This window comes from Thamnophis elegans, chromosome 2 (genome assembly GCF_009769535.1).
Source record: "Thamnophis elegans isolate rThaEle1 chromosome 2, rThaEle1.pri, whole genome shotgun sequence".
In the NCBI taxonomy this organism is placed as follows: Eukaryota; Metazoa; Chordata; class Lepidosauria; order Squamata; family Colubridae; genus Thamnophis; species Thamnophis elegans.
This window is the reverse complement of record NC_045542.1, coordinates 20,621,466-20,634,876: the sequence shown is the minus strand read 5'-3', so window position 1 is coordinate 20,634,876 and position 13,411 is coordinate 20,621,466. Positions and strand designations below refer to the sequence as shown.

General features: G+C 41.1%; 1 protein-coding gene across 1 annotated transcript in view; it reads right to left on the bottom strand.

Moving 5' to 3' along the window:
- Positions 1 to 13,411, bottom strand: part of CSRNP2 (cysteine and serine rich nuclear protein 2) — a 44,699-nt gene that overhangs the window by 5,876 nt on the left and 25,412 nt on the right. Inside the window, exons 2-3 of the mRNA XM_032209363.1 lie at positions 7,717 to 7,965; positions 4,973 to 5,232 (exon numbers count right to left, since the gene is read on the bottom strand). Of these exons, the coding sequence (XP_032065254.1) occupies positions 4,973 to 5,232; positions 7,717 to 7,867 (411 nt within the window). The 5' untranslated portion in view covers positions 7,868 to 7,965. The remainder of the gene's footprint in view (positions 1 to 4,972; positions 5,233 to 7,716; positions 7,966 to 13,411) is intronic.

Sequence of the window (13,411 nt, the reverse complement as noted above, 5' to 3'; positions counted from 1 at the left end):
CGTTTCCTCCAAATACCGATTCTTCCCAGGCTGTGAGTTTTGACAATAATGTGGTTTTCTGCACTGTCAAGGCTGAAGTAAGCCCAAAAATTGGACAAAGAAGGAGCAGTGAGCCAGCTTTACACGCACAGGCCAGAGCACTGTTCTGGGCTTTTCATTCTCCTTTGCTTGCAGAACCCAACATCCGGAGAGAATGGGAAGTACATTCTGACAGTGACTCGCCTTAGCACATGCAAACCTTCAAGCTACCACACGAGCCATAGAAAAGGTTATGGGAGCTGGTCAAACCAACTCTTGGCTTGTGCAGGCAGATCATGATCAATTAAGAGATAGTAGTTTAGTTCTTTGCACATTACCCAGTTCCGTGCCCACCCCTTCTGAACCTTTATCCAACCCATCAATCCTTAAAATCTGGCCTCTCAAACAATACAATACAATAGCAGAGTTGGAAGGGACCTTGGAGGTCTTCTAGTCCAACCCCCTACCTAGGCAGGAAACCCTATACCATTTCAGACAAATGGCTATCCAACATCTTCTTAAAGACGTCTAGTATTGGAGAATTCACAACTTCTGGAGGCAAGCTGTTCCACTGATTAATTGTGCTAACTGTCAGGAAATTTCTCCCCAGTTCTAAGTTGCTTCTCTCCTTGATTAGTTTCCACCCATTGCTTCTTGTTCTGCCTTAGGTGCTTTGGAGAATAGTTGGACTCCTTCTTCTTTGTGGCAACCGTTGAGTTATTGGAACACTGCTATCATGTCTCCCCTAGTCGTCCTTTTCATTAAATTAAACATACCCAGTTCCTGCAACTGTTCCTCATATGTTTTAGCCTCCAGTCCCCTAATCATCCTTGTTGCTCTTCTCTGCACTCTTTCTCTTGTGGCGACCAAAACTAAATGCAGGATTTCAAGTGTGGCCTTACCAAGGCATTATAAAGTGGTATTAACACTTCATGTGATCTTGATTCTATCCCTCTGTTTATGAAGCCTAGAATCTTTTTTCTTCTTAAAATGTACAGAATGATATCACAGGGAGATGTGTATTTCATTTCGTTTGAGGTGGGAAATTTCAAAACATGGTTTAGACCATGGGTGTCCAAACTTTTTGCAAGGAGGGCCAGATTTGTTGAGGTGAAAAAGTGTGGGGCTGACCATTCAGCCTGATATTCTTTGAACCATTAACATTAAATGCAAATGAACTATTTTATGAAAGACTAAACAAATAACTCTGGTGGGGAGAAGAGGCTACAGGCTGCTCAAAAATTTGAAAATGGACCGCAACTGGTTTAGAAAATGGTAACCTCCATAGAATCCTGTAGATCTCATTATTCCCCAAGACTCAGAGGATACACACACATACACACAGAGAGAGGGAGGGAGGGAGGGAGGGAGGGAGGGAGGGAGAGAGAGGGAGGGAGGGAGAGAGAGGGAGAGAGAGAGAGAGAGAAGCACATTTCCCAAGCCAAAATCCTGCGATTAAATGTGACATTTCTAGATAATGGTATCTAAAAGCACAAATAATTCTTTCTTATCAGTGTTGACCATGATACTATATATTTTTCACGTTGACAAACTTTGTGTTATGTTATTTACACAATGAATAGGTTTGCCCAAGATGGCTTCCTGTCCTGACAGAATATACATAACTGGTTCTTGACTTACACTCATTCCTTTGGCAACCATTGAAAGTTACAATGGCATTGAAAAAAGTGACTTATGAACGGTCCTCACATTCATGACTGAAACACCCATAGTTATGTGATCACATGACTTGGGCAACTGGCATGTATTTATCAGTTGCAGCATCCCATTTGCAACCTTCTCAACGAAATCAAGTTGATAGGAGGAAGCAGTTTCGCTTAACAACTGCAGTGATTCACCGCAATAGCAAAAAAGGTCATAAAATCAGGTAACAGGCATTATGTTTAGGAATAGAAATTCTGCTCCCACTTGTGGTTGCTAGTTGAGGACTAACTGTACATTTTAAGAAGAAAAATAAATAAATAAATATAGTGTCTGTTTTAAGTGGGAAGCAAAAAAAGATCTGAACCATGGGTAACATGGAAGCAGTATTCACATCTTTACCGAAAAAAGTCAGAAGTTATTCTTTTTGTAGGTATTTCCCTCATTGACTGCCACCCCAATTTTTTCCCCTTTCCCCCACTTCCTATTTTTATTTTTTAAAAATTTATTTTATTTGTTGGTTTTTATACCCTTAGTAAAATGGAATAAAAATTCCAAAAAAAAGCTGATGGCAAAAACAAAGTGAGTAGTAGTGTTTCATCAGAGTAGCCGTGGCATTACCATTCCTCAGAGACATGATGCAACACAGCCGAGGGCTGAGGTGAGAGCTAAGCTCTGCTTGAGCACTGCAATCTGGTCGCCTCCATTTTCTGAGGAAAGCAGTGTGACAGGTGGAGCTTGGATTTGGGAATTCTAGAACCTGGGGGGGGGGGAAGGGGTCTGAGGGTGACTTTGATACAATTATTACATCACGACTTTGCTGAGATACTAAACACATTTGCAGCTTGATGTTTCTTACACCGAACGGATGACGGACACGACTATTCGCATTGCTGGCCATGTGGAAAGCACAGTAATCTTGCTACTGGCAGACACAGCCTGTCCTCAAGGACAAAGCAGAAGGTACACTTGGCTGATTTGTGCTTCATACAAAAACAAAAAAAAAAAAAAAACCTCATTGTCTGCTAAATAAGAGTAAAAATTTGTTTCACCTCCAATCTTGGGACGAGGGGAGAAGACTTGTGTGAGGGTTTTTTTGGCAAGAGACATGGCAGCTAGAGGGGGGAAAAGATGCTATAGATTGTTGTAAGATAACAAATACGCTCTGGAAGGTGGCTGAACAAGGATCAGATACGTGAGAAAGCAGAATTGACATTAAAAATGACAAATATAGAAATGAAACCTTTAAAATGTAGCTGATAGGACCTTCAACATTTCTGTGTCACTCATAGACCGTGAAAGGGGAAAATAGATTTTCAGAATGCCAAATTCTCTGGAATATACAAAACCCTCATGTTTTTGAAAAGCATGTTGCATGTTTCTATAGGCTTCAAGAACACCATAGTCATATTACCAAAGCTGCAACTACTTTTTTTGGAAAGCCGGCTGGGTAACTGGGTCAGTTGCCATGTTTTCCCGAAAATAAGACAGTCTTATTTTCTTTTGACCCCCGAAATAAGTGCTTGGTCTTATTTTTGGGGAGGCCTTATTATTATTGAGGTGCAGGAGGCAGCAAGGCTGCTGCTGTATTGCAATATTTTCAGGGAGGGCTTATTTTCAGAGGGCGGCTTATTTTAGTGCATGCGCTCAAAAGCCCGATTGAGCTTATTATCTGGGGAGGTCTTATTTTCAGGGAAACAGGGTACTCTCTCTCAGCCCAATCCACCGCACATGGTTGTGGTAATGGGGAAAACGGGAAGAGGAAGGTGTGTTATATATGTTTGCTGCCTAGAGTTATTTGTAAAAATAATAAAGGTGGGAAATAAATATATAAACAGATAAGCAGGTTTCTTTTCAGACATACTCCACCTCAATACACAAGGAGGGTGGATTGATATCCAGAACCAGATGCTAATTCATACAACCAAAAACACTAAAAACAGAAAGTTAGAAAGCTCATCACAATCTCGATCCTTCTCTTTTTCACTTTCTGGAGAAAGTGGCATATGCTTAAACTAGGATGGATCGTATAAGGACAAACCTGGACCTTGAAGCAGTGCAGTTCAGAAACTGGTTTCCTTTACCAACTATGAGAAGTAGGCCAGAGTTGCAGGACTACAGAGTGAATATTTGTCCTTTTGGCTAAGCTGGTTGTCATGGTAGCAAGAGAATGATTGGACCATCTATGTTTTTTGACAGAAGCATTCAATTCTGTAAGGGAAACCCAGTTGCTAGGCAACCTACAGGACACACCAACCAGGCTGCCAGGAGGCGCGATAAGGAGATGGACCTGCTGGAGGAGCGTGCTGGAGGAGGCTAAAAGGTGAGAGGCTTTCGCTGCAATTGCTGAGCCTTCCCATGAATCACGCTGACACAAAACAAGATACATTCATTCACTTCAAGAAGAAATTCTTCAATGCTCATTTTCACATTACCAGCGGCATTTCTTATATTCCAATCAAGATGGAGGGCTGTATATAGTCTATGAAATATGGGGAAATCCGGGGTAAAATGGGTTTCGGTTTGGGGTGCAGAATTAACATAATGGGAGTAGACAGGAAAGAAAACCGAAATGCAAAATAATCAGAAATGCATATTTAGAATACTATTTCTTAATAACTGCAGAGACAGACAAACAAAAAAGCTCAAGCAAATGCACCAAAGAACATATGATTGTCTAGTTCAGGGATGTCAAACTGGTGGCCCATGGGCCAGGTTACTGCATTTTTCAGAGTATAAGACACACCTTTTTCCCCTCAAAAAAGAGTATGAAAATCTGGGTGCGTCTTATACGCTGAATACAGCATTTGTTTGCCTCCTGAAACCCCACCCCCTTCACCAAAATGGCCATGCATAGCTTGTAGGCGGCTTTCAGAGAGCTCCTGGGGGCTGGGGAGGGCAGAAATGAGTGAAAAATGGGCAGTTTTTTGCTCAATTTTGCCCCCCACAGCTCCCAGGAGCACTCTATAAGCTTCCTAATGCCCTTTTTTTTTTTGACAAAAAATGGGCCCATTTTTGCTAAAAACAGGCCACTTTTTGCTCATCCCCCCCCTCCCCGAACACACTACAAGCCTCCTAAGGGCTATTTTGGGGAGGTTTGCAGAGTGTAAAAACTTTTTTTTTAAAAAATTGCCTCATCAAAACCTTGATGCATCTTATACTCCGGTGCGTCTTATAAAATACGGTATGTGACACTAATGCTACGTATGAATCAAAACAGAGTCAAGTTACAGCACCAAAAACTCTGCAAATGAGTGACCAAAAAGGACTTTTCTGCCTGCCAAAAGCCTACCTTCATTTTCTTGGCGTGAAGCTTCTCCTCCTTCAGGTGTTCTCGAAGGATCTCTCGGTGATTCACTTCCTGCTCTTGCGCAAATTCACCTAGGGTATACCTGCGGACAGAGTTATGCCGCTGGGCCATGCCAAGGGAACTGCCCCCTTGGCTAGGAACGCTGGTAAATCCCTGACGCCTTGCAAAGTAGTACACGGTCACCTGGTCGAAGCGCACATTCTTCCTACGCAGCTGTTTCTGCCTTTTTAAGATGGAGGTTGCTGAGATGTAAGGAAGCAAAACAGAAACACCGCTTGAAAATTGAAGCAAGGATGAGTCTCCCGTCATTTTCTTCATGTTACAGAGTACCTGTGGCAAATGTTGTTGGAAGAATGTGTCCTCCACCATAGAAGCTTACAAAATCTTCCTCACTGACACATACCTGCCACTTAATTCTTAAGCACTGGACAGGATTCTGAGCATGTTCCAAGGATATAAAGAGCACTGGCCGAAGCCCACAGAGTTTTATTGTAGCTCTGAACAACCAAGAGTGAAGTATGTAAGCTATTTAAAATTCTAGCTGTGCACTGCACAGGCGTATTAATGGTGACAGGCAAGTTGTCTTTCCAGAAATCTGGGAAATACTGAGAAATCTTAAGGTTATGTACAATCAATGCAGCATTGCAATCGATTTTTCAAATGCCACTAATGGTGTAAAACAACAGGCATGGCACTGTTTTGTCAAGTCAGGTGCTTATCCAGAAAATCATCTTTACATGTCTAACCTCCTTCTCTAATCATAACCAGTAATGAAGTTAGTGTAGGGCAAGCCTATCTGAGTAACAATCATCAGGGCAAAATGTAAGCTGTTTGAACTAACTGCTATTCTACTGAACTAAGGCTAAAATCCTGGAATGAATAACCTGATTAATTAATTTCTTATAACTCTTCATGCTCCAAGAATGGATAAAAGAGGGTAATCGATATGGCTAGGCAGAACACGAGGGCAGACACATGATCCTAGGAAAAGACACAGCTGCTTTAGGGAATGTATTTATTTTACTAGGCTCATACGCTATTCTAATCATGTCCGACTCTGAGCAGCTTACTGAGATCCAGAACAGTAATAAGGTTAAAAGCTAAACAGAAAAATGTAACCAACGTAAGAAATAACACCCAGCACTGAAAAACAACCATAAAAGCGTGTATTTATTTATATTTCTATAGCTACCCTTCTCACAGGGACAATAGTAAAACAAGTATACTTTTTTTTAAAAAAAATCAATATTATTAATACCAAGACAGTAGAGAAAGAGAGATGTTAAAAAATAATGCAGCCATCTCCTTATTCACCATTTCTGTGAGATTTCCCAGGCCTGCTGATATATGCATGTTTTGAAGGTCTTCTGGAAAGTTATCAGGACAAGGCCAATCTCAACTGGGAGGGTGGGGGAGATGATATTCCACAGGGCAGGCGCCATGGCAAAAAAAAAACCCATCTCCTGGGTTCCGCCAAATGCATTATGTCAGGAGAGACTGAAGTGGTTCCCTCAAGACTTGCTGAAATTAGCCAGCCAATCTTAGTGGATTGGCAGCTATCTGATATCAGGGGAGCACTGCTTCAGAAAAAGAGAGACAGGGACAGAAGAGAGAGCAGCCTTCTCTTCCACGTCTCACACAAATGGTGGTGGTAGTGGGAGGGGGGGAAGGTAGAGAACACCAAAGGAACGTAGTGGATCATTCACCACCCCCCAATTCACACAAAAGCATTTTTCTGCCTTGAATCCTAAGTGCTACACAGTCCTGCTAATCAAGGTATTACTTACTTACTTTACTTTACTTTATTGTCATTGTACGTATATACCCAGTTTACACATACAACATAACAACATATTCACATAACACCCAGAGACCAGGCCCAACACACATAACAATCCCCAAACACCCCCCCACCCACCCCCCAAAAAATTTTCTCGCCCCTAAACCACCCAAGCACCCACAAATTATGGACTACTAATCCAGCAGTCCTCAAGCTTTCTGGCTTGGGTCAGACCTGTCCAACGTATTGGATGGATCTGGGTCAAAGAACGCTGACTGAAATAAAATTTAGGCTATCTTTATGCAGCTCTTGACAAACTTTTATTGGTTGGCAATACAGAAGAAGCTGGCTAGACAGAAGTCCATACTTACTACTCTTGCTTCACCCCCAAAGTCATCCCATTATTGCAAAAGTCTGACACCATGGAAGACTTTTTTGATAAAGCAAGGTTTCAGTGACTAACAGATGGAACAGGTAAATTCTTCAATAAGTACTGCCAAGATTAATGCTGATGATGCAGTTAGTCCTTGACTAACAACCATTTGTTTAGGGACTGTTTAAAATTACAGTGCTGCTGAAAAAATTGACTTATGACCAGTCCTCACACTTCTAGGCACTTGGCAACTAGATCACACTTATAACAGCTTCATCGTCTTGGTGTGTGTGTGTGTGTGTGTGTGTGTGTGTGTGTGTGTGTCATGCAATCACCATTTGCGATTGTCCCTGCCTGCTTCTGACAAGCAAAATCAATAAGGAAAATTGGATTCACTTAATGACCATGTGGTTCACTTAATGATTGCAGAAAAAAATAGGCATGATCACAGGATGACTTAACCACCACATTACTTAGCAACAGAAGTTCCAGGACCAATTGCGGCCTGTAAATTGAGGGCCACCTGTGTGGAGTTAACCGTGTTTCAAAAACCCTCTAAATGCCAACACTTACGAATGAAGCCTGAGGAGCTTGGAGGATTGACGCTGTCACAGCTGTCTGCGCTGTCGCTGTTGGAGATCTCATCGTCGGAATTGGAAATGGGCGAGCCCACGTCCACATCGTCAAACTTCCTCTTGAGGCCGGCACTTGCGATGGCATCCATTTGTCCCTGGCTCGCATGGAGAGCCAAAGAGCAGAATAGTGATGTGTATTAGCTGAAGATTTCTGACTCCAGGCCTACTGATGAGGTTTACCAGGTACCTAATATGGACAAAGAGAGAAAATGATTAGTGACTACCTAATGCACCTGCAACTCACAGGATATTAGTAAGGCAGCTCATGCAGGTGCTGTGCATTTCTTTCTTATCTATCTCCTCCGCATTATCCCCATTATTATGATAATGAAAAACTGTACAAAAGAGATGGTTTTCACCCATTCAAGAAAGGGACTGAGTTACTTGGCATTACATTCACAGATTTTCTGGATAAACATTTAAACTGAACAGCGGGGACAGAGAATTAATTGATACAGAACATTTCCGTCCCCAGCAATCTAAAACTCATAGAGTTATCAGTGCATGTAACATGGATGTTTGTGCGGGTAAGATTATCACTCCTGCCGTCAAGCAAAACCAAGCATTTAATAGTAAGTGCCATACCATGTGCATGAATCATATAAGTGGCAAGAAAATAGGGGCAGTCAGGCATAACATAGGTTATGCAGACAGTAAACATAGGGTCAATCAAAATGGACTCAAATATCTATACACCAATGCACAGAGTATGAGCAATAAACAGTGAATTAGAAATTCAAGCAAATGAGGGCAGATATGATGTTGCCATTACAGAAACTTGGTGGGATGAAACCCACAAATGGAACATAAAGCTAGAAGGATTTAAACTATTTAAAAGAAATAGACCAAATAAAAGAGGAGTTGGAGTTGAACTATATATAAGAAATAACTACATCTCTACAGAGATAGAACACAACAATGATGAGAACTATCTTGAATGCATTTGGGTCAATATTAAAGGTTGGGAGAGAAACAACATTGCCATAGGTCGATACTACAGGCCACCCAACCAAGCAGAGGAAGTAGAACTTTTTGCTAGTTAGCTAACTAAGGTATGTAGGAAGCACACCACAATAGTAATGGGGAATTTTAACTACCCTGACATCAACTGGGAAACAAACTCTGCACCAAGTGGAAGATCCAATAGGTTCCTAACAAACCTAGCAGACAACGTTGTTTCCCAAAAAGTAGAGAAGGGAACAAGGGGATTGGCCATATTAGACTTAATTCTCACTAACAGAGAGGAAATGATAGAAGGTGTTGAGGCCATAGGAACCCTCAATAAACTTAGAGAGAGTTTGGGAAGAATTTCATGGATGAAAATCCTCAAGGGGAAAACAACTTAAGAAGCTTGGGAAATTTTGAAAAATGAGATTACAAAAGTTCAGTCTAGCATAATACCAATGAAGAAGAAAAATAACAACTCCCAAAAGAAATCAGCGTGGCTGCATAAAGAACTCTCTGACAAATTGAAAGACAAAAAAGTTAAGTATAAAAAGTGGAAAGAGGGGGGACATAACTAAGGCAGAATATCAGCAAATAGCCCGAGCCTGTAAAGATGAAGTAAGGAAAGCTAAGGCTCGCAATGAAGAAAGGCTTGCCACAAAAGTAAAAAATAACAAAAAAAGCTTCTTCCAACATGTTAAAAATAAGAAAAAGGTTAAGGAAACAATTGGTCCATTGCTGGGAGAAAGTGGCAAGAAGGTGACAAGCAACAGGGAGAAAGCAGAACCAATCAGGCTTTGAGAATACCCACATGTGACCACTCCCTCTCTTCCACTGGCAAATGCACAGGTACAGTATGGATGGTACCTTGCTCAATAGTAGTAACTGTGAGAGGGATCTTGGAGTCCTAGTGGACAACCCCTTAAATTTGAGCCAGCAGTGTGCAGCAGCTGCCCAAAAAGCCAACACAGTTCTAGGCTGCATAAACAGAGGGATAGAATCAAGATCACGTGAAGTGTTAATACCAATTTATAATGCCTTGGTAAGGCCACACTTGGAATCCTGCATTCAGTTTTGATTGCCACGATGTAGAAAAGATGTGGAGACTCTAGAAAGAGTGCAGAGAAGAAGAACAAAGATGATTAGGAGACTGGAGACTAAAACATATGAAGAACGGTTGCAGGAACTGGGTATGTCTCATTTAATGAAAAGAAGGACTAGGGGAGACATGATAGCAGTGTTCCACTATCTCAGGGGTTTCCACAAAGAAGAGGGGGTCCAACTATTCTTCAAGGCACCTGAGGATAGAACAAGAAGCAATGGGTGGAAATTAATCAAGGAGAGAAGCAACTTAGAACTGAGGATAAATTTCCTGACAGTTAGAACAATTAATCAGTGGAACAGCTTGCCTCCAGAAGCTGTGAATGCCCCAACACTAGACGTCTTTAAGAAGATGATGGATAGCCATTTGTCTGAAATGGTATAGAGTTTCCTGCCTAGGCAGGGGGTTGGACTAGAAGACCTCAAAGGTCCCTTCCAACTCTGCTATTGTATTGTATTGTATTGTATTGTATTGTATTATTTTTCCCCAGAGTTGAATTAAATGGCTTCTAAGAAGAGCCACGTGTGTCAGACTGATTCCCTTTCATATATTACAGACATTAGTCATCTTCATACAACTGCATGAGCTGCTTTTCATCCATTCAAAGCTGTCTGTTGCTTATTGGATGGCACCAGCAAACAGGCAATATGCTGGGAATCAGAGCATGAGATGCCCACCTGCAGCTCTCAGAAGGAGGAGTTCTGCAGGAGCTTTGGAAGTAGTAAGTCTGATTTAAACTGCTGCATACTCAACAAACATTTTCAGGTTTCTACAGGTAGTCCTTGACTTATGCCCATTCGTTTAGCGACCATTCAAAGATACAAAGGCACTGAAAAAAAGCGACACGACCAATTTTCCCCACACACGACCATTGCAGCATCCCCATGGCCGAGTGATCAAAATTCGGACTCCTGACAATTGGCATGAACTTATGGCAGTTGCTCTGTCCTGGGATCATGTGCTCACCCTTTGTAACCTTCCCAGCCAGCTTCCGACAAGCGATGTCAATAGGTGAAGCCAGATTCGCTTAATGACCGCACGATTCACTTAACAACTGCAGTGATTCATGTAACTGCGGCCAAAAAGATTGCAAAATAGGGGAAAACTCACTTAATAAGTGCCTTGCTTAGCAACAGAAATGTTGGGCTCAGTTGTGATCGTAAGTTAACCTGTACAGGTAGTCCTCAATTTACAACAGTTTGTTTAGTGACCGTTCAAAGTTACAATGGCACTGAAAAAAAGTAACTTAGGACCATTTTTCATACTTACGACCCCTGAAGCATCCCCATGATCATATGATCAAAATTCGGATACTTGGCCAATGGTTCATATTTATGACAATTGCTGTGTACAAAGATCATGTGATCAGTTTTTGCGAACTTCTGACAAGCAAAGTCAATGGGGAAGCCAGATTCACTTAGCGTGTTGTTAACTTAACAACTGCAACGATTCATTTAACAACTGTGGAAAGATAGATCGTAAAATCGGGTAAAATATATATGCAAAGTCTTTGGGTCCTCCTCATACCGTGACAAGCCCACCTTCTTATCCACTTAACAACAACCCTTGGTATCTTTGCTGACTACAAATCAAGTAAAAACATTTTATATGCAAAGAAAAAAACGGGCTGCAGTTAGTTCATTTTGCAACAATTGTAGATTGGTAGACTTTATGCAACACTGAAGGGTAGAGTGGGAATTCTGAAGCGGGTCCTGTCATACAGCTGGGTTCAAAAATTCAACTTTCAAAATTCCTAAAATTCAGCTGTCTTCCTGCCACAGCTTCTTGAGAACTGACCTTCTTCAAACCAGTACAAAGGTTTAGACCTCCAAACAAGGGAGGGGAAATTATTATTTTAAAATTATGGTGATATCTTCTATCAAATTACCATGAAAGTTTTTTTTTTAAAAAGAAATGTGGGTTACCCTGCAAGGTATCCTCGTTTAACAACGACAATTGGGGCCAGTATCTATATTTCCAAATAGCAATAGCAATAGCAGTTAGACTTATATACCGCTTCATAGGGCTTTCAGCCCTCTCTAAGCGGTTTACAGAGTCAGCATATCGCCCCCACAGTCTGGGTCCTCATTTTACCCACCTCGGAAGGATGGAAAGCTGAGTCAACCCTGAGCTGGTGAGATTTGAACCGCCGAACTGCAGCTAACAGTCAGCTGAAGTGGCTGCAGTACTGCACTCTAACCACTGCGCCACCTCGGCTCCTTCAATGCTGTGAGCGCTAAGTGGAAAATATTATGACCTCACAATGATCGTCTTATAACCTCACCAGTTGGCCATTAAATGAAATATCATGTGACTTCAAGTTATGATTTTTTTATTTTTTATTTTACAGTTGTGAAGTGCCCCAATGGCAATTATAACCACCATGGGATGCTGCAAAGATTATAATGAGAAGATTTATTGTAAAACTTTTTTTTTTACATTGTTGTAGCTTTGAACAGTGGCCAAACAAGTTGGTAAGCAAGGACTATCTGTACTTTCCCATAACCACATAAAAGATTTGCTTCTATCTGCTAGGACAACCTCAGTCTCTTTTTTTTTCCTTCCCAAAAAATAAATTGCAGATTGGTTTGTCAGGGAAAAAACTGCAAGTGTTGAATTTTGAAATTCTGTTTTTCTGCTCCTTGCTTTGTTTACTAACAGGTAAAGGCCGCTAGGCTCTTTGAGCCTTAGAGAGGGACCTGATGCCAAGAGGGAGAACTCCTTGCTATTTCTGTTATATTTTTTTTAGACACAAATGCCCACTTGTTACTTATGAAATGCTAGGCATTCTACAATTAAAACTGAAGGCTCTGAAGGTACCAGTTGTTTTCAAATTCCTGACCATGTTTACAAGTCAGACATGTGTGCTCTGCCTCCCATGTAGTTAAATCTATATTTATTTTTATGGAATGAATATACATCATTGGAAGGTGCATAAACATTCCTGGTAAAAAAGCAACAAGATCATCTGAACTGGCTTCAATACAGTAGCAGCCAGTAAGGAAATGCAACCATTTTACCATACAATGTACCAAGGGATATATACTTGTTTATGCCAATTATACTGGGGGAAAGTTACCCAACTATTATTCAATAATATAAATATCGACACTGATACCTTTTAAATGTAGTCATATATATATATGTTATATTTATGCTGATAAATAAATAAAGGGAGACTAGTATAGATCTATTTCAAGCTATTTAGCTCTCATCAGCTAGCCATACCCAAGTTTTTTTTTGGGGGGGGGGAATCGAACCTGTGCTCCATTGCCTCCCAGGCAGGGAGTTAACCTTTTGAGCTACAGAGAACGACTCCTTTATCAACTTTAAGTATATACCTCCCACCCTGGCTGGTTGATAAAGGAGTCGTTCTCTGTAGCTCAAAAGGTTAACTCCCTGCCTGGGAGGCAATGGAGCACAGGTTCGATTCCCCCCCCCAAAAAAACTTGGGTATGGCTAGCTGATGAGAGCTAAATAACTTGAAATAGATCTATACTAGTCTCCCTTTATTTATTTATCAGCATAAATATAACAAATGTAACAAAAAAGGCAACAGTAAAAAAATATTGGGTTTCTGTCTGGA